This window comes from Saccostrea echinata, unplaced genomic scaffold (genome assembly GCF_033153115.1).
Source record: "Saccostrea echinata isolate AGI-Se365-2 ecotype Australia unplaced genomic scaffold, CSIRO_AGI_Sech_v1 ptg000047l, whole genome shotgun sequence".
NCBI lineage: Eukaryota > Metazoa > Mollusca > Bivalvia > Ostreida > Ostreidae > Saccostrea > Saccostrea echinata.
In genome coordinates, this window is record NW_026889796.1 from 1,374,416 (window position 1) to 1,402,370 (window position 27,955).

Sequence of the window (27,955 nt, forward strand, 5' to 3'; positions counted from 1 at the left end):
GCTCCAGCCAAATCTGTATTGATGTATGTCCATTCCCTGGAGAATTAGTTAATTATTGTAAAGACAATAGGCTGTCCCTTTTGCACAGGTATTTCCTAGGTAAAACTTGAACCAATTACTACAACATTCTTGCAAAACCCCAGGATCTTATCGATGAACATTTGTTTACTCATGTAACAGCTAGTGTGTATCACCTGATAGAAAGGTATCTAGTATGTTTCATTTGATGAATTATTTAGAAGTACTATGGACTGACGCACACTGATACATGTACTGTTCAATGGTTGTAGGCAGGCTGTTTTGATGAAGGTTTGACCTGTCTGAGTTGGTTGTACTGGTGCAGCAAATATTTTGTGTTGATATGTATTCAAAAATTTTTTCTTTTCATTTCAGTCTCCTGCAAAGGGCATAATTCGACCAATCGCCTTCAAGCCAGTGGTCATTTCCAATCACAACTATGTAAATACTCGTCACTTTGACCCAAAGACTCCACAACAGGACGATGGCTATTATGGGTCACAGGACTACCCGATGACCAATCAGAATGTAGCAGACATGTCACATGGATCTGTGCATTTTGACAGTGATAGGTCGACAAATTACTCTAGTGATAGTCAAAAACTGTACACGCCTGAGAGACCTGAATCCACCCGTTCATCCTGTATTAGTCATGCTTCATCACTAAGGATGGAGGGGTATATACAAACCCCCTCACCAAGTGATTCGGGGGTGGGCGAACTTGAAGCCATGCTGAAAGAAAAAGATGCTGAGATCAATACACTAAGAGATGTCATGGATAAAAATGAACGTGCCATATTCCAGGTATATATCTGTTGTATAATGTACACAGCTGTATACATGTACAATATAATCTTACAGATCAAATGGCAAAAAAATTCAGTCACACTCATATATAACTTTGAAAAAAAATGTTTAATCTTGGGAAGGTTCATTGATCAAATGCAGTAAAAAGAAATGATTTACCTGAAATGCTATATTTATTTTCGATTGAGTGTACAATACATGTATTGTGCTTTTAGGTCTATGAAGAGAAAAAGAATTCATGGAGTCAGGAAATAAAAGAGGTGAGGGATGAATATGAGAAGAAATTAAAACTAGAACAAAGGAAAGCCTACAAAACGGAACAAACTCTTTCTCTTCAAGTTTACAAATTACAGCAGGAGAAAAAGACACTGACTGAGAAACTGGAAGAAATGCATGTACAATACAAAAAACTACAGCAAAAATGTGACTCTTACGAAAAAGAGAATGACAGTTTACGATCGGAGGTGGTCAATGTTTCGCTGCAAGGGGACAGAACTGCTGAAGACATGGAAGATCTTCAGCACCAGGTGGAAATTCTCAACCAAAGTCTGTCGGAAAAATCCATAGAAATTTCTGAGCTGGAGTCAAAATTATGTAGAATTGAGTCAGAAAATCAAAAGAAAGACCACGAATTAAGTGAACGGTTTAGAGAAATAGTGGCCAAAACAGACGAATTGAAATCCTTACGTGCTAACCTCCGTCGTGTGTCCAATAATAATGTGATGGATATACTCGATTGTAGCTTTAATCAAAGTGGGGAGGAGTTCTCTGCCCCTGATTTGAGTGAGAGGACCTCTCCATTGACTAGCAGTAGGCTGACCTCCCCAGTGAATCAAAGACTACCAAACGCATCCCCCCTTAATCTCAGCAACAAATCAACGTCTTCTCTGAGCAGTGAATCAGACAAGGACAAGACAATTTCACATCTCCAGAAAGAACTGGAGGAATTAAAGGAGGGTCTAATGGGGAAAAACGAGTTGTTTGAGAAAGAAAAAGAACAATGGTTAGATGAGAAAAATAAAGTGATTCGTTATCAAAAACAACTGCAGCTGAACTATGTGCAAATGTACAATAAGAACAAAATGCTTGAAGCTGAAGTGGAGCAACTGACTTTGGAGCTCGAAAGTCGCGACATGAAACTCATGGCAATAAATGGGGAGGACTCAATGTGTTAACAACTTCACTGTGGGAAATTCTATAGTTGTTTGCAAGTGTGCAACTGACTTGTGAAATCTGACTGTTTCGTAGAAGCTTCACTCAGAGGAGGAAAAAAAAATGTGTTCTTTTGTATTGTGCTAGCGTATTATTTGGGACTGTTGTGTTATTGAACATTACAGTACCATGGTGTCTAAAAAAAATCAATTGCATTAGACCATATTTTGTGATAGGATAATGTTCTTGAAGTGTGCATCAATTTTTCTGCAGACGGAATTGAGTCATACTGATTTTGGAATCCTTCCAAAATGTCAAGAGATTATGAGAAAAGCTATCTTTAATTAATGTTTGCCAGCTTCTTTCAAAGTGGTGCTGACAATTTTCTTTTTAGCTATTTATGTCACAATGAAATACATACATATTTTCTACAAACCTGTGGTTTGGGTAAAAAAAATGGAGTGAAATCCTTGATCATTTAGATGAAAAGCTCAAGGCTGATTTTTACCAAAAAAAGATTTGGTAAAGTGATATATGGTTATTTAATTCAAAAGTTAGATATGACTCAACTATACACAGGAGAAAATGTGCCAAAAAGAGTTTAATAAACAAACAAAAGAAATCCATCTATTTTGTCTTAACAAAGACATCAATTGCATAAGACAGTCTCTTTTCTTTTAAATCCCATGTTTTTAGTAACGCAAAATACTGACAATTAAGTAAGAGTTATAATTAGATACGTGCTGATGTAAGACATAAAAAAACTTTATTTACATATGTCTAATGGAAAGGTAAAATCTTTTTTGGAATATTTGTCCAAAAAAGAAGGATGAGACTGGTTTTTCCTAATCAAAATAATAAATTGAAGTCATGCATTAGTTATACAAATTTAACCAAACATTACCCTTTCCTCTACAATGGAGTGCCTATAGAGGGTATATATTTTCTTGATAACAATATTTTTGCAGATGTATCAAGATATGTTTGATCTACAAAGAGATACATTTTTTTATGAACATGTGTACTCCATGTAATTTTGATTTGAGATGACTGTATATGCTAATTAAAATGTATTTGGAGGCATCTCCAAAACCACAAGTAAAGGAGGTCTACTTTCTAGTCATTTATTTCTTTGTTGTTACATGTACAGAAATACTGTCATATTAAAGCAAAAGTTAATATACTATGTGTTTGTTTTGATTTGACTTACATGCTACATACAAGTAATAAAGGGAGAAAAAATAAAAAGGCATACTGGGTATGTATATGGAGGTAAAACTAGTTACTGCCCCTGATTTAGACATGTAAGTTAATATCCTTACATAAATAAATTTTAAGTGCTCTCTTGTTTTGGTTTAATACAGTGGAAGCTATGAGGCACTGAGGATCATAATCATTAATCAGTGCCATAGTGGTGTTTGGAGAAGGGGGGGGGGGGGGGTATGAAATGAAAAGAACATACAAAAATGGATTTGGATCAACCTTAAAACTTAAGACATTTGAAAAACTGCCATATTTACATGTACCTTTTTGTTGAATAAATAAACACACATGGTACATAGTAACATGTGCGAGTTCTTTTCACATAATAATTGACTTAACATTTAGTACCTGTAAGATTTACCATTTACTGAAATGGCTAGCATAGAGAAGTTTGTTACAAATATAGGGAGGCAATCCTGGATTGATTGTGGATAGCTTTAAATTTCAAACGGATAATTTTTTTTTTAAATCCAAACTTTAGAGATTCATTGAAAAGACCTATAGTATCCATTGCAAGACATATCTTGATGATTTAATTATACTAGATGGGAGACTAATGAACATGCCTGTACATGCAAAGCCTGAACAAAGAAATGTATATAGAAAGAAGGAGAGAAAGATGGCAGATGAACGACCATCCAAGGAAGTAGAGAAAGTTGATGTAAATGAACTTTTAACAGTTTATCAAATCAGTCCACCAGTCAATCTACAGACAAAGAAGAACACAACCCAAGTTGTCCATCTTAATATGGTGAGCAGGCTCGGGGGCCATAAAACTGAGATGAGCTCACTTTTGATCTTAATCTCACTTTTACAAAAGGAATTAGTAGTGGAAAAGTGAGACTGAGGTCAAAAGTGAGCTTGTCTCAGTTTTATGGCCCCCGAGCCTGGTCTTATGCATTTACATGTTGTTATATATACAGGTACATGTATAAAGGTCTGGCTAGTGGTAGAGGCATTGTTGTAGTAATATGACCAAATAGCTAGGGTGTCCACACTGGCTTGAACCTACAACCCTCAGATTTAAAATCCAACACTCAATCTACCGACTGAGCTAAAGGGTTAGCAAAGATGGATCTTGGACCAGGAAAATAACATTTGCTTTTTGGGGCCAATACTGAATTGAATTTTACGGAATAAGCACAGATTTATTTGCTACTTTTGCATAGAGAAAAATCAGTAGAGGTATAATGATATTAAGATTAATTTTGTTGAAAGCAAAGCTATTGCAAAGGAAGGGGGGGGGGGGGGGGGGTTACACACATCCCTTTTTTTCAATTTTGAAACAAAATAATTTCATTATTCATCTTTTTAAATTAATGCTGCTTGATTTATTTATTTTTCAAATATCTGAAAATGCATCAGGATGGTAGGGCTTAAAAAAATGTATTGAAATTTTTCAATATTCAAGAGTGTGTCACATTGGAATAATTTAGCTTCCAAAACCTACATGTATCCGTCTGGCAGCTTGTCTCCAAACCCAGTGTAAAAGTTGTGACTTTTAATCATCAAAAATTATATTTGTTAAAATTTTTTTAAAAAATAATAAACATTAAGCAGATTATACATCTTAGATAGAGAATTAACATTACATTTAGACCACTGTACTACATATTTTACACATTGATTTTAAAAATGTTGAAAGTTTGAATTAGAAGTAATGTTTTGTATTGACAGTTAGACAAGAACTACAAGATGGATACCAAATTCATGCATAAAACAACTATCAAGACTTATATGATAGAATGGATAAAAACTCCAATATATCTCATATTGCTAAATTTATAAAATAAGTACTAGTGTACCATATCAAAATGTTTTGCTCATTATACACAGCCTTACAGAATAGTACCAGTTTATAAGATATTTTCAGACTTAGGGGAGGGGATACCCCTCTCATCTCCCCCCCCCCCCTTCCCCACACCATCTGGTGATCATCCTGGTAATCCATTGGATAACTTGTTCTGAAATATTGTTGTAAACAAACAAAGAAAAACTGGATTGAAATACCTGTGTATATTAGTCCAACTTCACTAAGGTGGTTCCACCTCAAAATATGGACAGCTGTGTCAAGGGCAATAACTCTTACAGAGGCTATGTTTGACCAATTCTGTAGTTATTCTGTTGTATAATAATTAATTCAGATAAAATCTAGAAATTTTCTGACATTTCTGGCCCTATTAATTGCTCATTTAAATTAGAAAATTTTAAGAACTTCCATATTAAGGATTACCCCTTTTTCCTCCTTAAAGTAACATATCTTTTTTTCTCTTGCGGGGGGCGGGGTGTATTTAACATACTTGTATAAAAAAAAATCAAACTTTACCTTGGTCCAGGAGAGGTAATTCATTACTGAGTACCTGTTTTGAATCTAAGTCAAAGTTCTTTGAAATTAGATAGTTAGGTTTTTAAATCTTTTGACGATGTTACGTACATTTATCAAATGACACAAGGAAAGTGTGGCACACAGCTTTGAATACTGAGAGTTTAAATGGCTGCATTTTCTACCTAATTACTTGTACATTCATGAAATGTTTCATTAAAATTATGGTTATACAAGAAGTTGACTGGCATACAAAGACTGAATAAATTAGACCTTAGGAACTTGTGTAAGCTAATATTTACCAAGAAAAGCATATGAATTACAAAGTTAAATTGAGGAGAATCTAACAGTACGTTAGATTTAATACATACATGTATATATTGATAAGTAACGGAGTAATATGAACAATATTTTGCAAGGTCTTGTGCAAACAAGGTAAGAAATAAGAATTTTATCCTTTAATATATATGCATGTATATGTATATTTATGTATTATCTACTAATGTATATCTACCATTTCGGTCATCTTTTGTGCTACTGTGAACGTATTAATTTTTCATGTACAGATTACAGTAAGACAGCCTTAGTGCACAAAATAAAACCTCTAAACCTGCTCAACGAAAATAGAAAACACAGAACACCTAAAATATTCCTTTTAAAAGTAAACTTTGAATTGTATTTAAAGATTGATAGAGAAAGTTTAAAGGATTATGTTGAGTTGTCCTTCTGTCACAAATATTTGATTTTTTAATAAGATGAATAAAAACCATTGATCCACTGTGATGATTTAAGTGAATATGAGGATGTTTGCTTATTGATTAAATTCATAAATGAAATGGCATTGTCAAGAGTCCCCAGCTATGTGAATATTTTAAACAAGAGAAGAAACTATACTACTGTTATGTTTGGAAGTGAAGTTTTGTATCGTTACAGGAAAACAAGAAAGTTTGCTGGAGTCTCAGAAAATACACAGGTTTGTGAATGTGTTAGACTTTATTTAACCATTTTAAATCAGGTAGATACTTATATAATTAGGTAAATACATTTGCTGGGCACTGTAGTGTGTATTACATTTGCATATAAATACAGTCAAACCTCCTTATCTCGAACTCAAAGAGATCGAGAAAAAACTTCGAGATATCAAAGAATTCAAGATATCTAGGGTAAAATACTTGAAGAATAAGTGGTTGGGACTTGCAAATCACTTTGACATATCCATGGTATTTGAGATATCAGTGTTTGAGATAATGATGTTCAACTGTATATAGATTTTGCTGCAAAGTAATTTTCTGCAACTATGCAACATTATAATACAGAATATAATAAGGTCTTATTTTGAAAAAAGAGTGTGCATTGATTGACACATTATTTATTGTTCTGAAACAATTTTTCCCACGTTTTCTTTTTTTTTTTGGTTCAATTATTGTTGATAATGTTTTAAGAAAGAAAGAAAGGCCAGAGGATGGGATGCACCTATTATAATAGAAGTTGTTCATTTTAACAGATTAGAGCTGAAATTACAGAAAACGCCAATGAAGATTACATTAATGTACGGCCAAATCCTACATGTTACCAATGTCGAAAGCTTGTGGAGGAAGTTAAATGGTTAAAACGAATAATCAGAGAGGGACACAGTTTAACACATATAAAGAACCCAGGGTGGTATGCTCTTCTACTTTTCCTCAGAAAACACAAATGTGTAAATGATGTAACAATAATTAAATCTTTCCTTTTAAAAAAAAATTTATATAATCAGAAGAGCATTTGAAAGTTTTCATACTGACCAGTGCACTACAGTTTAACTTAGTTTCTTGAATATTATATGCCAAGTGCTATTCAAAATCATAGCAGCTACAGAGCCCTACATAGAGCTAAATAGAGCTACAATCTTGAATGATATTCTAGTCTATCTGCTACATAGGAATAACAAGTACTAATTTAAAGCTGCTAAATATGTAACGTTGAAATTTTGTGTTGAATTTTGAAATTTATAACATTATATATTCACAAAAAATATGCATTAAAACTCTTGAAAAAAAATCTATAACCATTTTCAAATTTAATTTTAAAGAAGAAAGTTTATATATGTATTTACAAAATTACATTCTGGTCTTAATGATAAGTTCTATTGTAAAATGGGGACCTGCATTTTTTTTTTTTACAGCCAATCATTGCATTGTTTTGAGAGAAAATGTTAATTACCTTTTAGATCAGTTTCTTGTTTATTTTTATAAGAATATTTATAATTTTAAGATTGTATGCTACATTCAGAAAATCAATTTACTCTCTGCAGGGAAAATGAATATGTTGAGGACCCAGAACAAATCAGTCCAAGGGTCAATGCTGCGTTTGTGTACAAGAAAAGTCGAACAAGGACAGAGGAGATTGAACAGCTACGAAAAGAAGTCACTCGGCTTCAGAGAGAATTGCGTCTCAAGTCAGAAGAGGTGTATGCTTTGAGGGGGAAAGGTCAGAAGGAAGTACTGACCACCAGTCAGTCAAAGGGAACCAGCAAATCACATTTGTATGAATTTACAGTAGTTTTATCAATATAAGAAATAAGTCAGAAAATTACCAACAAATTGATAGTGGAAAAGGAATGAACTGAATGACCTTTGAAAATCTTGATGCTTCCTTTTAACCATCTGGATTTTTTTTTTATTTTGAATTTGAACACATATGTTCTTCAAATTTTAAGTAACAATAAATTAATTTACAAGTCTTAACAAAGAACAATATTAAGAGGGCTATACTTTTAACCTACCCCCCCCCCCTCCCCCCCCCCCCCCAAAAAAAAAAATTAATAAAAATGAATGATAATTATATGTTTAGCTTCTTATGAAAATAAAACAAGAAATCACATTTGACAATCATCGATCATCTTATTCTAAATTATCTTGATATTTCATTTTCATATAGAAGGGATCACCATACCCTTGGTGAAACAGAAAGCAACATAAGAAGTATGTATACACAACTTTACCAGAAGGAATGGAGTCAGGCTTATGCCTATCAAATGCAGGAAAGTGTTGAAAAGACTGTTGCCCATGGTAACCTACTCAACATCATTCAGGTAGGTTTAGCTGATTATTTGTGGATTACAGTTGCAAGATTATAATTCTAGTAATTTTCTTGCTAAACATGTATAAAGTATGAGGGACCATTTTGGTATTTACTATCATCTATTTGAATAGGTGATATCACCAATTGAATAGGTGCTATCACCAATTGAATAGGTGATATCACCTATTTAAATAGATGATATCACTTAATGGCAGTAAATACCAAAATGTCCCCTCATAAATTGATATCACCTACCGGTATTCGAATAGTGATATCACCTATTCATTATAGGTGATATCACATATTCATTTTCGATAAGTAATATCACCAATTTGAAAAGGTGATATCTGCAGCTATACAAATAAGTGATATCACCTACATGTATTTGCCTATCAAACATATTTGAATAGATGATATCACCTATTCAATAGGTTATATCACTAAATGGCAATAAAAACGGCACCTCATACCAATTTGATAAGGTATATAATCTATTTGAATAAGATATATCACCTATTTGAATAGGTGGTATCACCAATTTGATTTGAATGACAAATAGATGATATTACCTATTTGAATAGATGATATCACCTATTTGAATAGTTGATATCACTAAATGGCAATAAATACCAAAATGAGGCCTCATAATAAAGCTATTTTCACATTTTTTTGCAAGCCAGAGTAGCATTCAGGTGGTTTTATGACCTTTGAAAATTATTTTTAATAAGATGTGTTTGTGAAACACTAATGCTCCCATATGGCAGCTAATGGAAGATTAAAGTTTTTCTAATGCAAGTCAAACTCCAAGGTCAAAGTCAACAGGTCAAAAATGCAGCTGGTGCCCCAAGAAAGGTTTTGTCACATGGAATACACCCTTGCAGAAACCATTAAGAAATTATGGTCAAGGTTGAAGTTTTCCAATAGAAGGTGAAACTCAAAGGTCAAAAAAGTTCAAAGTTGTTGGTACCTAATGAAAAGTCTTGTCACAAAAAATACACAAGTGAAATATAAAAGCCCTAGCACCAACCATTCAAAAGATATTACTGAGTAAAGTTTTTAAAAAGTAGGTCAAACTCCAAGAATGAGGTAAAAAATATTCATACCCAAGGAAAGGTCTTGTCTCAAGGAATATGCATGTAACATATTAAAGCCCAGCACCAACCATTCAAATGTTATGGCCAAGGTTAAAGTTTTTCAAAAGTAGGTCAAACTCTAAGGTCAAGGTCAAAATTGTTGGTACCCAAGGGAAAGTATTGTCATATGAAATACCCATGTGAAATATGAAAGCCCTCTCACCAACTATTCAAAAGTAATGGCCAAGGTTAAAGTTTTGTCAAATTTTGCAAAAGTGGATCAAACTCCAAGGTCAAGATTAAGAGGTCAAATAATTAGTACCCAAAGAAAGGTCTTTTCACAAGAAATATACATGCAAAATATGACAGCCCTAGCTCTTACCATGCAATCAAAAGTTATGACCAAGGTTAAAGTTTTTGCGGCAAACAGACAGACATACAGCTTAACGGACAGAGCAAGATCTATTTGCCCCCAAATCTTCTATTATGGGGGCATAAAAATTAAGAGATATTCAAAAATGACACATTTCATCAAAGAAAATCCAAGAACTATTAACAATAAGATGTGTTTGTGAAACACTGAAGCCCACATATGGCAGCTAATGGTGAAGGTTAAAGTTTTCAGTAAAATGATTTAGAGCACTGATCAGACCATTACATTTGTAGCTATTGCAGAAATATTCAAATTTGATGATTTCAAGTTATAAACACTATGAATCAAATCCATAAAACTAAAACTATTTGTTCTTCAGATTATGCTGTTTTCCTTTTCCCATGAAATCAAAATACTTTTGTCTTTTATTTTTGCAAACAAAATTAAGGAAATTAAAAGGAAGATTTTCTAAATTTATTAGACCTCATGCAGTCTTGAAGTTAAACTCCATAACTTGTTGATATCATGAAACATATATATCTTTGAATCAATATTTAAACTTACAATAAACACAAAAATTTTCAAATTTGTAAAAACATATTTGAGATTCAATTTTGCAATAACAATTTATATCATAATATTTATAAAGATCAACTCCATTATGAAATGAAGTTTTTATAATGATACATGTAGCTTTGTTAATGGTTTGAGATGAAACAACAATTTATATAACCTGGATTAAATAAGAAACAACCATTTATGTAATTATCTTGTAATAGTTTTGTTTGTAATTTAGGATTACAATTTAGGAATATTCAATAATGAACCAATCATGTTTATCATAACAGCTCTGTTTATGGTGTAGAATGCTACTTCAAACATACATCCTCTGTAGCAATTAAGGTAGTATGGGATACCTCCACGTTATGACGTATTTCCGTTTGAAGTATTGTTTTGATTTGCATGAGTGCTTATTACCGGGTCAAAATTTGTAGATACACCGTTGAAAAGAACACTCTGAAGCCTATTTCAATGCAAGTTCTCACAAGTCGGCATTTTAAGTAAAAACAGACCAAAAAAAAATCGCAAGTATATAAATTTACTTATAATTGTACAACGGACATTTAAAAAAGCAAACCCCTGTAAAAGGTAGTTTCAACATTGCTGCTTTTGAACACTTTTAAGCAAAAGCTGTATTTCAATTGTTTGAGTAACTGTACAGCACCTTGTGTGCGGTGAGGCATGGATAAGTGCGATTACTTCACATTGTGCTGAATTATCACCAATCAATTATCACGTTAACCAGAGCTGGACTTTTTTTTTGTTATTTAATTCAAGAAGTAACTGTTTGGTCACAAATCAGCTAGCTGTTGTATATAGTCCCAAAACGTTCAGATGAATGCAATTGCTCTGAACAAGACACGTCCTGGAAAGCGATTGTCCATGCATTGTTTTCAAAACCGCTCAAAGTTGAAAACTACAAAGTGCGATTTTTCTATGGTTGGGAAAAAATGCTCATCATTTCTAAAATAGCACCCAGGTTTTTTCAACCCTTGGAAAATAAAGAAGGATAACTCTTCCGCTCGGATCTTTTAATTCAAAAAATTTTAAATGCATTTTATATTTTCCATTTATATATATATTTTCAATTTGTTTATTTCACTTTGCTAACATATTAAGATACATTCTTATTGTAGACTTTCATGAAATGTTATCCGTCTGTTTTCACGAAATAAAGTTTTCCCAGTTTTTTACTCTTATTTTTGTTGAAAATTAAAAAAATACTAAGACATATTTCTTGTCATTTTTGTTTTTATAAACACTTTATATTAGCAAACACCTGCCTATAATATTAAGCTTATGAAAAAAGAATTATGCAAGAAAAAAAATCGTTTTTGTATTTCTCATTAATATAATAAAAAAATTATTAAAATTACACTTTCATATACTGAAAGGTGGGGGTATTTCAAATCCTTCTAATTTGGGTACATAAATATGTAGGAGAAGTTTCGTTTGGTATCCCATACCACCTTAATGAGTGATAACATGCAGTACATGTAATAGATTCTTCATTGGCCAAACTATATATGTAATTATATACACTGTACTTTAATATTTTATTACATAAAAGAAAAATATAATGGGTTTGAGCAGTCACTATATTGCCTTCTTATACCCCCCGCTAACAAAGTTTGGTAGGTATATAGGAATCACCTTGTCCGTCTGTCCATCTGTCTGTCTAGCTGTCCATTTGTCTGTCTGTGCAAATGTGTCAAGTCCATATCTTTATTAAGGAGGAACACTAGAATCTACTACTTCACACAAAGATTGTTCATGACCTGAGATTGTGTCATAACCTTGATCCAAAGTCATTCGAGCCAGTTTAAGGTCACTGAGAGAAAAAGTTAATAATTTGTGTCTGGTCCATATCCTTCTTATGGATAAACTTGGTGAGTTCCCATTTTACACATACATTGCTTATGACCTGAGCATGTGTCATGACTTTGACCCAAGGTCATTTGGGCAAGTTTAAGGTCACTGAAAGAAAAAAATCATAATTCGTGTCCGGTCCATCTTATGGATAAACTTGGTGAATACCATTTTGAACAAAGATTGTTCATGACCTGAGGGTGTGTCATGACCTTGATCCAAAGTCATTTGGGCAAGATCAATGTCACTGAAAGAAAAAATTCATAATTCGTGTCCAGTCCATATCTTTCTAATGAATAAACTTGTTGAGTTCCCATTTTACACAAAGATTGTTCATGACATGAGGGTGTGTCATGATCTTGACCCAAGGTCATTTACACATGTTCAAGGTCACTGAAAGAAAAAGTTCATAATTTGTGTCCGGTCCATATCTTTCTTATGGATAAAATTAGTGAGTATCTATTTTACACACAGATTGCTCATGACCTGAGGGTGTGTCATTACCTTGACTCAAGATCATTTGGCCATGTTCAAGGTCACTGAAAGAAAAAGTTCATAATTTGTGTCTGGTCCATATCTTTCTTATGGATAAACTTGGTGAATACCATTTTAAACAAAGATTATTCATGACCTGAGGGTGTGTCATGACCTTGATCCAAAGTCATTTGGGCAAGATCAATGTCACTGAAAGAAAAAATTCGTAATTCGTGTCCAGTCCATATCTTTCTAATGAATAAACTTGGTGAGTTCCCATTTTACACAAAGATTGTTCATGACATGAGGGTGTGTCATGATCTTGACTCAAGGTCATTTGGACAAGTTCAAGGTCACTGAAAGAAAAAGTTCATAATTTGTGTCCGGTCCATATCTTTCTTATGGATAAAATGAGTGAGTATCTATTTTACACACAGATTGCTCATGACCTGAGGGTGTGTCATTACCTTGACTCAAGATCATTTGGCCATGTTCAAGGTCACTGAAAGAAAAAGTTCATAATTTGTGTCTGGTCCATATCTTTCTTATGGATAAACTTGGTGAATACCATTTTAAACAAAGATTATTCATGACCTAAGAATGTGTCATGACCTTGATCCAAAGTCATTTGGGCAAGATCAATGTCACTGAAAGAAAAAATTCATAATTCATGTCCAGTCCATATCTTTCTAATGAATAAACTTGGTGAGTTCCCATTTTACACAAAGATTGTTCATGACATGAGGGTGTGTCATGATCTTGACCCAAGGTCATTTGGACAAGTTCAAGGTCACTGAAAGAAAAAGTTCATAATTTGTGTCCGGTCCATATCTTTCTTATGGATAAAATTAGTGAGTATCTATTTTGCACACACATTGCTCATGACCTGAGGGTGTGTCATTACCTTGACTCAAGATCATTTGGCCATGTTCAAGGTCACTGAAAGAAAAAGTTCATAATTTGTGTCTGGTCCATATCTTTCTTATGGATAAACTTAGTGAATACCATTTTAAACAAAGATTGTTCATGACCTAAGAATGTGTCATGACCTTGACTCAAGGTCATTTTGGCAAGTTCAAGGTCACTGAAAGAAAAAATTCATAATTCGTGTCTGGTCCATATCCTTCTTATGGTTAATATTGGTTAGTTTCTATTTTACACAAAGATTGCTTATTACCTGAGGGTGTGTCATGACCCTGACCAAAACAGTTTACAATGTTAGCAGTGGGAGATTTTAGGGGGTCAAGCATATCCTGGACTCCCCCTCCCTTATGATAAGGGGATAAAAAGCAACATCTTTTTTTTTACTTTGTGAAGTATAGGTATGACATCATTGGAATGAAATAATCAATACGTAATATACGGAAATCTCTCATAACAGTATCTGCATGACGTCGGTACAATGTATTTCACACTGCTTGTAATTTTTGTTCATTGTGATATATTTAAGGAATTATTTTGAGTTCGATCCAACCAATAGACAGAAACCTTTAATACCTCCAGTGAGATAAATCTCAAAAACAAGACTTAAAAAATACTGATCTCATTTGAAAAAATACCAACTTTATGAAGTAAAACCACTGGAAGTAATTTCAGTGGTGTAATTTGCAATAAAACACTTAAAACAGTGGGTGTTAGGGATAGCTTTAATTTAACAAATAAAAAAAAAGAATTTTACTAGTATACAATGTAATTATTCATATAAGAATCTTTAATTAAAAACCAATGTAATGATACTCACACAATTTGCTTCAGATTTATCTCACAAGAAGCCTCACTTGATATACATATTATGCATTTTGTGTTCTTGGTTTGATACTTATCTAGTCTACAAGTAAATTTTTTGGTTCATTTTAAGATCCGTATTGACTCTGACTGTGATTTGTAAGTTAAATCTAGTTTTCAAAGTCAAGTTCAATTATTGATAAAACTATAAAACAATTCATTCTCAATACTTTAAATAGCTTCAGAACTCTGTCTTTCTGGGAAAGAAAATCCATACAGATATATCAGAAATAACTCTGGTATTTCATTCCAAATCAACTTTCCCAGGGAGCTACACTTCTGAAGTTACTGTTTAATTGATGACCTCTCCAATATACATACTCATATTCCAGCTATAAAATGAACCTCAATATATACACAATTGAATCAACTTCTGAAAGGATGCTTTGCAAAGCTTTCGTTTGGTTTCGAAGTCTGCTGATTTAATTTTGAGACCTGAGAAGCTAAATAAACTGCCAACCTTCTTTCACTTTTTAAACATTCCAGCCCCTCTACCTGCCCCATGATAATCAAATCTTTCAGACATCTGTGCTCAGTGGTAAGTTTTGTAGAAAATTTGTCTTTTGGTTCCAAGAACTTAAAAACGTTAGAAAAAGTTATACAAAGAGACAAACAGCAACTGGATACAGAAATTGACTTGGTCAGGGAGGAGGCGTACCGGTAGTTACTTTACTCAGATGAGTTAATAAATGAAAGTATGCCACTCTTCCTTAAATTCTTTGTATTTTTTGCAGCTGTCCTTCAGCCAATGTAGAGATGTTGCAGACAGTCAGTTGTCAAGGATCCTACAGGCTTCCTCTGTAATGACATCCAGTACACCACCTCAGACTTCCACAAAGATGCCACAACAGACCTCCACAAAGACACCACCTCAGACTTCCACAAGCATGCAACAACAACAATCAAAACAAAGCCTAGTCACAGTAAATGTCAGGGTAATAATCAAAGAATTCAGATGGTGAATATTTATGGCAAAGATTAAAGTTGGTACCCAAAGAAAGGTCTTGTCATGAGGAATACACCTGTGAACTATGAAAGCCCTAGCAACAACCGTTCAATAGTTATGGCCAGGATTAGAGTTTTTCAAAAGCAGGTCAAACTCCAAGGTCAATGTCAAAAGGTCAAAATTAATGGTACCCAAAGGAAGGTCTTGTCACAAGAAATAAACACGTGAAATATGAAAGCTCTTGCACAAACGATTCAAAAGTTATGGCCAAGATTAAAGTCTTTCAAAAGTAAATCAAACTCCAAGGTCAAGGAAAAAGGTCAAAACTGTTGATACCCAAAATAAGGTCTTGTCACATGGAATACACCTGTGAAATATGAAAGCCGTAGCACTAACCATTTAAAAATTACGTCAACGTTTAAGTTTTTCAAAATTAAGTAAAATTCCAAGGTCAAGGTCAAAGGTTCGAAATTAATGATGCAGGAGAGGCCTTGTCACAAAAAATACACATGTGAAGTAAGAAAGCCCTGGCTCCAACTGTTCAAAGTTATGACCAAGGTTAAAGTTTGGTATAATTTGGCAAAAAATGGGTCAAACTCCAAGGTCAAGACCAAGAGGTCAAGCATGTTGATACCCAAGGAAAAGTCTTGTCACAAGGAATACACCGGTGACATATCTTCGATTATGGGGGCCTAAAAAAATTGATGGTAAATGAGTCTCAAACTAGTCCAGACTCATCTTCGCTAACCAAGGGTTTCTGATACGCTACTCTCCTCATAAACCCTTGGCATACGGTGCTGACAAAAGACGGGATTGTTTTTGTCACGTGATCATGATTCTTACCAGGTACGCAGATTGCATCATCGACAGAAATAAAAAGCATATTTAAAAAAAAAATTGTTTTTAAAGAATAATTAACAAGAATAAATGTTAACAAATGTTAATTTGTTAAACATGTAAAAATGCAAATCTACATCTTCAGTATAGATTCTTAATCACATATTTTGCACGTAGCTTTAGATATTGGATGACACCATATAGCTATTCATAGAATGGCACGTTAACTTACGGATCATTGTTTACTTGCGTTTTACATTACCGATATTAAAGAGTCAAGATATATCCCGAACGCAAATATCGTCATTTACAAAAAACAATTGCTGATTGGTCGAACGATGTCGATCAACTCCAATCACAACTTGAGAAAAAAATCCCAACTTTTTTTTAACACCGTATGCCAAGGGCTTATGAGGAGAGTAGCGTATCAGAAACCCTTGGCTAGCGAAGATGGTCCAGACTAACCAAAACTTTTTGTTGTTAAAATAAATGTTTAGCTCGTTAAAAAGAGCCAAAGATATTACATGCAAAAAATGGCTAATATCTTTTTCAGAATCTTGAACTTATTTCATAAACGGTGGATACTTTAAGGATTTATTAAAAGTGTTCAGTGTCTACAAACATTATACTATATACAATCAAATGAGATATTTATTGCTATAAAACTGTTTATATGCATATGGCCATGAAGTGTTTACTTCTACTTTTTCGATGATATATATGTATTAAATCATATACATGTACCCACGAAAACTTAGAAAAACACAAAATTAATTGAACTTGTAGGAAATTTCAAACTGATTTCGTAATCCACCTCCCTGAAATTATTATTAGTACTTTTAAAGTTTCAAGGATCCAGAATGTTCTTCAACTTTAAAGGAGAAAAACAGGAAATAATATTCACAATAATTAACTCATTATTTCTTATGAAAACCACTTCCATTAACCAATCCATGTACACTGAACTAATTAGAACCGATTTTTAATTACCACCTATGTATGAAATATTTCGTAACCTGCTTACGTGGGTTATGCATATTTTTTTTCAGCACAGTATGTATGAAAAGTTAATTTCACATTACATAAGAGGGTTTTTCGAAAAATTAGCATTATATTTTTACATTTACTCTTTTTCTTTAACTTTTACTCATATATTATCCAAATTTGGTGGACATGTTTCAACAATAAATAAGAATGATTTGAATAATAAATTTCAAATATAATATGATGTAGTTCAAACTTATTTAGAATTTAAAAATGCAAAAATGGGTTCCGTCACGAAGCAGGTCAAATTTACGAACAAGACACTGAACAAATTAAAATTGCTTGCATTATATAATTAGCCAAAATGTGACTCAATATTTAGCTTCTTTAAGAAAAAAAGATGTAAGTTATATTTAGAGTACGAGTTTCCTACTGTATCGGAGATACAGGGCGCGGCTTAAGGCGAGAGCGATAGCTCGAGCCGGGCCCCGCCCCGTATCTCCGATACAGTATTCTAAATGATTTGTGACATGACCTTTCTTATGACCTCGCTAATTTACATGTGTATTTGGGTATATATCTCTCAACCAATCAGATGATTTTGCAGAAAGTTGATTTAGTACCCCATTTTTAGCAATCACAACTGAAATGCCGAGTGAGGTGTACGTGCAGGTATCTATCAATTTAAATAATTATATATAATTATGAGATGCATTATATAATGTGTTTTCCCAAAAATTGATTTATATTTGATTGCTTAGGTTTTTTTCCTTTCTATTTAGCTCTTGCTGACTTTTAATCTAAAATCTAAGCTACGAATTTGGTGCAAAACATGTTGATACATAAGAATCATATATGGAAATGTATTTGAAGCAAAAATGTGTCGGGGAGGTCGTATTCTGAGAGAAATGTCCGACAATGTCATCGACCGGTCGTCATACATGTGTATAAAAAAAATTCTTGGCTCCAAATCGAAATAAACAGATGTAAGAAAGGGGGGGGGGGCATATTACCTTCATGTTTGAAACAAAATGTAGAGGAACCAAAGGCAGATCCAGCACTCACTCGCTTGCGACGGTACCCCCCCCCCCTTTCCAATTTTTTTTTCTGTTTTGGCTTTCGTAAATTATGTTTGCTAAACTTTTATACACTTTTAATATATCAACACAAAACGATCACGCACATATAGTGCCAGGCCTGATTATGAATCTACCCCCCCCCCCCCCCCCCCCCACGAAACTCCCGATTTTCCATTGGACATTTTTTTTTTCGGTGAAAACCATTTGTGTACTGCCCCACTCCCTCGTTTCTAAAATTTTTTAATCCGCCACTGGTAACTTTACGTTGTAAAATTCTATTCTTAATTCATCTCAAATTTTGAATAAATACTGACAGCGCTATCATGCTTATGTCTATATCATTTAAGAAACGGATTCAGTTTTCCGTCATCGCTAAAAATAAACCGTACTGTATCGTTGATATTTAGTCAGCCCACGGGCTGACTAGTTACGGTGGGATGAAACTGCAAGTGCGCTTGCGTAATTTGGAATTCTGGGAAAAAGATGTACACGACTTGTTCTAAAAAAACTCTTACTATTTGCTCCAACCAAAGGGCGTGATTCTTTTCGCACTCTCTGAACAAAGATACGACCTTGATCTATTTATAGACTGCATTGTTCTTCGTCATTCTCGACGAAAATTTAAAGACATTGTTTGTTCTAAGTGGGAAATAAGATACTTTGAAAATATTTCAGTGCTTCTTATACATGTAGAAGATGAGAAGTTTATATGTAGAGCACATTAAACACTTGATACCCTCAATCGTCGTTGCAAGTTCGAGGATTTGTGAGTATTCCTCTGGATGCCTGATGCAAGACTCCCTCGATCAATACCTTGCATAGGACATATACGGGTTGGAATTCACACATTAATCCACTTTCCACAAAGGTCCCACAACAGTGAAAAAAGAATCTCTTTTCACTTTAATGATGAAAGTTATGAAAACATCAGAAGACCATTGTAAGACAGTAAATTATTATTTGCATGATGAAAGCCGTTTAAGTGCATGCCGCTTGTGCACGTGAACCGCGCCCACAGGTGAGAAACTGACCACAGTAGAACTGCGATAGTTGAGAGAAACTGCGCGGATTTATAGACAGACCCCCCCCCCCCCCCATTAGAGAGAGTGAGCAAGATGGAATCCAGTATGTTAATCTAGTTTTGCTTTGATGGTAGACATTATCAGTTACATTTTAGGGTATACGTACTGCATGTATAAAAATAATTTGAATTTTTCTTGAATATTTTTAATTTTTTTTCCTTTCCTAATAACACCAAAATAAATGCTTAAATTTAGAAATTGATTGAACTATATATGCAGTATACACCCCCCCCCCCTCCCCAATCATGCATTGCCTCGAACCTGCACGATTAAAAACTTTTATCTAATAATAATTATAACAGTCTAACTCAAAGTCTACCTTCCTTCTAAGCATCATAATCTATATCATTTAAAGAATTTAACAGTAAAACTGAAAATATATTCATTCATCAACGTTCAATGATTGGGATCTTAGTGGCTTTGTTCATTTCTGAGCCGAACTTTCTCGGGTGTCCGCGCCCAAGAGAAATTAATTGGAGGTAATCATAATGATCATGATGTAATCTAACTAAAATTTATTTTATGCTTTATTGTTTATTATTTACAGTAAATATATGTTGCGAATAAGAAAACTATTAGGCGAATTTTAACTTAGATTACATTGACTTTTAAGGAACACAACAAATCATATACCATCACAAAACAAGAAAGAAACTTTCTGTATTCCAGTGGCTGACTCTCAGCTTTTTTTTAAAAAACTAACCTTGTTTTCAGATACAGTACAGTTTCTGCTCATTTGCATAAGAAACGCCCACTAAAAGTGTTCTGTATCGCAGTTATTATACGGCTTACTTCAAAGGAAAACTCGCCGGGTCATGCCACAATAGGCAACTACCGATACAATTTTGTGTTGCTTTAGTGAAAAGTCCACCATTAACTGTGAAAATTCTGGAAAAGACAGGAAAGATTCCATGTATGTGTGTAAAATAAATAAAGGTTTTTAAGTAAAAGATACTTTGTATCAATCAAGTGAAAAAAGCTAATCAGAAGCGTTATATGTAACGTCATTGAATGAGACGGATGCTTCGCTGTTGCGGATCTTGTGAAAGCAGAGTAAATGAAACCATTTACATGCGACCTTATGCTTTTGGAACAATTGTTAACAAACTAATTGTCAAGTGGTACAAAAACGTTTTAAACGAGTGCATATGGCGCAGACTGTGTGTAAAACGTAAAGGAAGAGTACATATTTGGGAAACTCATGCCATTATGTTTTTGAAGTCAGCATGCTCCATGGTAACAAAGCGTTGATTTTTAATCACATGGAATGAAAATTCACACATCAACAAAATTATTTTTACATATAATAATAAGCTGATCTTGCATTTCTTGAAAACAAATTAACGAAAACTGACATTGTTCGTGAATTTTCGAACAGCTTTCGTATTCATCTCCGGGCAGAATTGTTAATCAAAGCCCTGTGTATATATATATATATATATATATATATATATATATATATATATATATATATATATATATATATATATATGTGCATTCCCCCCCCCCCCCCCCCGGTTCCTACGGCCATGTACAGTACTGATTAGAATTCTTTGAGAGAATAGAGAAAATACAGTTAAGCACTACATACCCGTGGCCATTGAAAAATCGCGGAAAGGAGGTACATATATATCAAACAAGCAAATTCAGAAAAGTTTGGTCACCCACTTTTTGTGTTTTAATGATTGGGATGCATTTATTTATGGCATATTGCAACGGTCTTGTTTGCGTTTCCTGTTTTGTCTGTCCATCATACAAAAAAGATATAAACGTTTGAATTAATAAAAGTTACGACATAGATTAAAGCTTATCAAAACTGCATCAAACATCAGGATTAAGATCCTGAGGTCAAATATCATCAAAATTCGAAAGAACTTGTCACAAGTAATGCACTTGTGGACCAAAATATGGAAACTCTGTCTCTTCTGGAGCAAAAGTTATGACAAAAATTAAAATGTTTGATAAGTTGGTCAAACTTCTAAGTCAAGGTCATGAAGTCAAAAATGATAGGCCTTTTTGAAAGGTTTGTCATAGGTAATTCACATGTAAAATATGAAAGCCCTATTTTTGCTTATTCAAAAGTTATTACCAATGTAGGAAATTGAAAAAGACTGTAGTTCAAACTTTTATAAGGTTAAAGGTTTAAGGTTATGGATGTCAAAAATTAGAGTACATTAGGAAAAGACTTGAAACAGGTAATGCACGTGTCGAATATAAAAGACAATCTTCTCTTATTCAAAAGTTATCACCAATGTTAATTTTTTTTTTCAAATAAGGTCTAATTTTGAGGTCAAGGTAATGGGATTAAAACCCATAGTACGTTCTGAAAGGTCTTGTTACAAGTAATGTACATGTCAAATATGAATGCCCCTATCTTCTCTCATTCAAAAGTTATTACCAATGTTAAAATTTTGAAAATTAAATCAAACTTCAAGATCAATGTCACCCGGTCAAAAATCATAGTACTTCGAAAACCTCTTGTCGCCATTATAAGATTTATTTAGAAGTTCATACACATATTACCTGTTCTGAGACGAAACAACATTCAATAGCAGTGGAACCAAAACAATAATTTATTGTATTTCCCATTCTACAAACACATTTAAAAAAATAAGATTGATAAAAGTACTAGTTTTTTTTACCCAATTTACGTTTCATGGTGAAAATATTTGTGTATTTCAGACGCCGCATAGTTCCAGCTGTTCTGATCCTTTGTACAAAGATGCTGCACTATTCCAACGTCAAATCTGTTATCAGCTTCTCCCTGAAGTTCAGAAGGTGAGTGTTAAGTCCCCTAAAATGACCAAAGATAATTAATATAAGAGACCCATGTATCACAAAGCTCAGTTAAGGCACTTGCTTAGGTGCTCAACATCTAATTTTGCAAATTACGAAATAATAAGTCAATATAAGTCTACCTCTCTATACAATAAAATCTGTCATGGAGGAAGAGAGATAGAGGCCAAAGTATGGGAGGGTATGCTATAAAAACACAGACTGATTTAAAATAAAATATGGAGATAATGAACTGTATTCAAACCCAAAGTCCATTTAAACAATATAAATAGAGAGCAAACACAGACCTCCAAAATATTAGAGGTGGGATCAGGTGCCATGGAGGAGTGAACATCCCCTGCCGACAGGTCACACCCGACGTTTGCTTTTTGTCGTGATCGGAAAAAAAACGGAAAAATGCGTAGACAATTCACTGTGTAAATAATAGCCTTACAATAAGTATAAAAACGTCAGTCAGTATTTGACTTAATGATAGGTTGTATTTGCTGACAAGGTCATTGTATCGACCATAAAACTTGCGAAATGATGACCGTTTAAATCCTTGTTTCATCAACTTGTTTGTCAGTAGCTTGCCTTGTTTTGGAAATTGTTCATACGTAGAGCATGCTCTTTCGGATTGAATCAGCTGGAAGACACACTAGAAGAACAAAAAAGTAATAGAGGGATATATCTACATTGTAAATAGACCCATTATTTCGTCATTCACATAATTAGATAGGGAGCGCCTATGGTTGCCTAATATTTAATTAACACAATTAAATACGTCAAGTTTGGATCCGGAAATGAAGCCAGCACTTATAGCTTTAAGAAATTTAAGGTATTTCTACCCTCACAATTTTAATGGTTCAAAGTAGAAAAACCATTAATAGTTTTCACTGAATACATTTTAAATTAACTTATAATTGCAAAAATGTATAGGTTGCCATATTTTTTGAGATGGGAGACATTAATAAATAGAGCTATATGTCAACACAAAGAAATCCTACATTTTAAGCAAACGGTATTACAAAAATTATGTAAAAACTGGTTCAAATACATAATTCTGATGCTGAAAGTTCCAAAATAATTGCTACTTTATAGATATGTTTGAATTTTGAATATCAGGAAAACCATTTTACATTAGGAGTACAATAAAGCAAATGCAAGAATAAAGATACCTTAGGAGGAGTTATTGGCCTTAGCAACACTTTTTAAAGATTGAATAATTGAATAAATATAGAAAATATACATTTTTAAAATTCTTTTACTTAATAATATTTTTCATTACACCCATTAAAACGCACTTTTCCAAAACATATTTTTCTATTGGGTATGAATCCAAGTAATAACAGTTTCTGCAAAAACTTATGAAATCACAGGGGGATGGAAGTTCCTTAAATGACAAATTTAGCTCACCTGAGCCGAAGGCTCAATTGAGTTTTTCCAACCAAATTTTTTCTGTCGTTGGCGTCGTTGTCATATTTTTTTTAAATTTCCTCTTCTCCAGAACCACTGGACCAGTTTCAACCAAACTTAGCACAGAGTATCTTGGGGATTCAAATTTGTTCAAATGAAGGGCCACACCCTCTTACAAGGGGGGGGGGGTAATTAAGAAATAGAAAAAAAATGGGTGGGGTCATTCAAAAATCCTCTTCTCAAGAGCCAGTGGGACAGAAAAGAATTAAACTCATGTGAAAGCTTCCTGACACATTGTAGATTTACATTTGTTCAAATCATGACCCCAGGGGGTAAGGTTGGGCCACTATGGGCGATCAAAGTTTTAAATGGTTATAAATAGGAAAAATCTTTTAAAATCTTTTTATCAAGAACAGTACAGACAAGATCAGTCATATTTATATGGAAGCATCCACAGGTAGTGTATACATATATTTAAATTTGTTCAAATCATGACCCCCAGGGGTAGGGTGGGGCCACTATGGGCGATTAAAGTTTTACATATGATTGCATAGGAAAATTCTGTTCTCTTAGAAGAGCAAGTCCATGATAAATCATATTTATGTTTAAGCATCATCAGGTAGTGTAATACATATTTTTTTTTCCCAAATCATACCCCCTATGGGCGATCAAAGTTTTACATAGTAGTATGTAGGATAAAGGAACAAGAAGGGCCATACTCAGGTGAGCATTGTGGCCCATGACTCTCTTGTTTAGGTTAAGCTTACAAACTGTAGCCCTTGCTGTTTTCATATAACTTTGTGTAGGAATCTTTGTAAAACTCTGAACCCCTTTTGTGGACCAACCCTATTCCTGGGGACAACGATTTGAACAAACATTGAATACTACACTGGGATACATGCGAACCAGTGTACTTAACTGTGAACCTTCTGCTCTTGAGAAGAAGATACTTTTGTTGTTATATTCCAGTGTAAATATTTGACCGTTTTTTGTGAACCCTTTTTAGCCCAAAGGGCCTTATCTAAAACAGATTTGCACTAGATGGGAATGTTTGCATGTTCATATAATTGATTTAAGCTCAGGATTTTTAAAAGAAGATTTTGAAATATCTCTCCTATATGCATTTGTATTTCTGTATCAAAACCTGATCACTATTATGTCCTCTGTCCTTGGCACAATCTTCAGTCATCACTACATGGGGTTATACTTTAATATGTCTAATTGTACCCTTCTAATCTTGCTAAATAATTTAACTGTATTTCTATGACAAACAATGACTCATTGTGGTCCAAAACTACGCATGGGACCTTGATCTGAGGAAACATGGACTTAACTCCAAGGGAGACTTATATCAAGATTCAAACCTTGTTAATGTAACAAAGCTGAAATGCTTTTAAAATTATCTATATTTAAATTTATTTGATTAAAAAAAACATTTTTGATCCCTGGGGGATTAAAGTTTGAATTTCTTAATATACTATTTTAATGAGCGTTCTTGCGTGTTCTCTCTCTGACGTCAAAGGTATATAAAACAATTGTGATTGCAAATGGGGTTAATTATTGTGTCTATGAAATCCGTTAGCAAACGCATTGGTGATAATTGGATTATCGCCAGTTAGTATGATATATTGCGTGGCGTTTGGATACGCAATCATGCACAAGGAGGGATAAGGGAAGAGTTTTCTAGCCACATTTCCAAAGGACACAAAGGGCGGGGGAGGCAACATTTTTGGCAAAATCGAGGACGTGCACTAATTATGAGAAGTTGCACAGAATTAGTATGACATTTGTAAATTGCGCACAGCGCTACTTAAGAAGTGAAACTTAACTTTTGAATAATATTTAACTACTGAAACAAGTGAAGGATGTATAGAATTTATTTGAATATATCAATTATTGAAATCAAATATTGAATTAAGACTGCTAAATTGCTCATTACTTGTTGTACCAACAAAGATTAAACGTAACAAAATTAATCGTTCCATTCAGTCTATTTCCCGGAGTGTCACCGTCTTCGTCTTCAATTTCCTCGCTTCTTATCGATTTGCGAATTTTCTCGGTAATTTTTCACTGATGGAGGTTAAACCATAGAAAGTTGAACTTTCATTACCAAGAAATATCGTCGATATAATATTTTTATCTATATGACGATGTTTTCTCGATCTATTTATTAACACCTATTACGTCACAGTACCACGTGATCCGCTATCTTTGACTGCGAATACCCTAAGTTAAGTTAGGCGTGTTACCACCCTATTCACACTGTTTACATATGTATAAGCTAATTAAAAATTAAACTGATTTTTAAATTTTGTAAATGTTACAAAGTTTATTGCTTTTATATACTATACATAGGGTTCACAGCGTATGTGACCGGTCAACAGAGGACGTTTACTCCTCCTAGGCACCTGATCCCACTTCTGGTGTTTCCAGGGGTTCGAGTTTTTGCCCTGTTCATGATTTGTTTTGTGTACTGGACATTGTTTGTTGTCTTAACATTTTACATTTCCAGAAATTTAGAAACGTGCTTAAACCCTTAAAGTTTTGTCTTTTAAAAGTTTTTTGCCTTAAGATTAATGTTGATTAAATGTCAAATGCCCACACCATTTCCTTCATTATTTCATAATCATCTTCCCTTAAGAAGAGGTGGGCCTTCCAGTTGAAGTAATCTAAATTCATTCCAGCCACCCAAGTATGTTTCATGACAAGTTTAGCCGAAAATGACCCCGTTGACGATAGATAAGAGAAAGAAAAACGACTGAAAGAAAAACAACAAAATTGATGAATTTACAAAAGAACAATTTTCATAATATAATACCTTTGTATCCCATACCAAAAGTCGGATCAACTTTGAGTAAAGAAATAAGAAAATGTGTGAATGAATAGTAACACTTTATAGGGAAATAGAAACAGAGAGAATAATGAAAACTGAGAATGAACAATCCTAATCAAAGAAAGCCGAGAAGAGACGATCCTGTCATTGACAAGAATTACGTCTGTTTTGAAATTATGAAACAAGCACTATGATTGTGCCTCTTGGTTGTCCTTAAACTTTTATTTATTTCTTCTTTTTTAGAAAATAATTCCAGGTATTATGGAAATTCTGAATCTTAGACCAGCCCTGAAATCCAGCACTGTGATAAGGACATACGCAAACAAATGTATTCAAGTAGCCTGGAAAATTACGACCCAGACAGATCAAGTCTATCTTGACAACAGCGTTGTTCGATTTTCAGACTTTGATACTGTCAAGTATGATTATTTTGATGAAGAACTGGAAAATTTTAATTATATTGTTTGGCCTGCATTGCTGTCTGACGGCTCCCAGCTGGTGGCAAAAGGTGTTGCTGTAGCAACTTCAAAGGTGCAATGATTTTCATTTAGCGTTGCATTGAATGAAACAGTAAATAAATTGTAGACTGACTTTTATATACAAGAAATTAATATTTGCATTAAGTTTGTTTCGAGATTTGTCATGCTGCTTTTTAATTTAGCTTTATTGATCTTTATATTTGATGTAGAATTTAACGGAAATGTCTACTACTGTAGTGTTATTGCATTATTCATACAGTTGTTACCTTTCCTTTTCATCTATTTACTGGATAAATATGTTTCTATTGATCTACTTATTTAATGAAGTTCAGAAGGTGAGTGTTAAGTCCCCTAAAATGACCAAAGATAATTAATATAAGAGACCCATGTATCACAAAGCTCAGTTAAGGCACTTGCTTAGGTGCTCAACATCTAATTTTGCAAATTACGAAATAATAAGTCAATATAAGTCTACCTCTCTATACAATAAAATCTGTCATGGAGGAAGAGAGATAGAGGCCAAAGTATGGGAGGGTATGCTATAAAAACACAGACTGATTTAAAATAAAATATGGAGATAATGAACTGTATTCAAACCCAAAGTCCATTTAAACAATATAAATAGAGAGCAAACACAGACCTCCAAAATATTAGAGGTGGGATCAGGTGCCATGGAGGAGTGAACTTCCCCTGCCGACAGGTCACACCCGACGTTTGCTTTTTGTCGTGATCGGAAAAAAACGGAAAAATGCGTAGACAATTC

At 33.7% G+C, this 27,955-nt stretch overlaps 2 protein-coding genes across 4 annotated transcripts in view; both read left to right on the forward strand.

Moving 5' to 3' along the window:
- The window catches only part of LOC133202316 (leucine zipper putative tumor suppressor 2 homolog), an 83,289-nt gene extending 80,129 nt beyond the window's left edge, over positions 1-3,160 (forward strand). For all 3 annotated transcript variants that reach the window (XM_061338112.1, XM_061338113.1, XM_061338111.1), the window contains 2 exons: positions 394-822; positions 1,041-3,160. In XM_061338112.1, coding sequence (XP_061194096.1) covers positions 394-822; positions 1,041-2,000 — 1,389 coding nt within the window. In that variant the 3' untranslated portion in view covers positions 2,001-3,160. The remainder of the gene's footprint in view (positions 1-393; positions 823-1,040) is intronic.
- A 642-nt stretch (positions 3,161-3,802) lies between these two features.
- On the forward strand, positions 3,803-27,347 carry LOC133202865 (uncharacterized). Its single transcript, XM_061338738.1, has 8 exons — positions 3,803-3,991; positions 6,444-6,536; positions 7,068-7,225; positions 7,857-8,087; positions 8,483-8,636; positions 15,496-15,684; positions 22,372-22,467; positions 26,957-27,347. The coding sequence occupies exons 1-8, from the start codon at positions 3,803-3,805 to the stop codon at positions 27,251-27,253; spliced, it is 1,407 nt and encodes a 468-aa protein (XP_061194722.1). The 3' UTR covers positions 27,254-27,347.
- Positions 27,348-27,955: the final 608 nt, after the last annotated feature.

Excerpts from the sequence above, each read along its gene's own strand:
- LOC133202865 (XM_061338738.1), top strand. The coding sequence starts at position 3,803 with ATGCCTGTACATGCAAAGCCTGAACAAAGAAATGTATATAGAAAGAAG. Across the intron at positions 7,226-7,856 it reads CATATAAAGAACCCAGGGTG|GGAAAATGAATATGTTGAGG; the intron begins GTATGCTCTTCT and ends TACTCTCTGCAG. Across the intron at positions 8,088-8,482 it reads GGAACCAGCAAATCACATTT|AAGGGATCACCATACCCTTG; the intron begins GTATGAATTTAC and ends ATTTTCATATAG.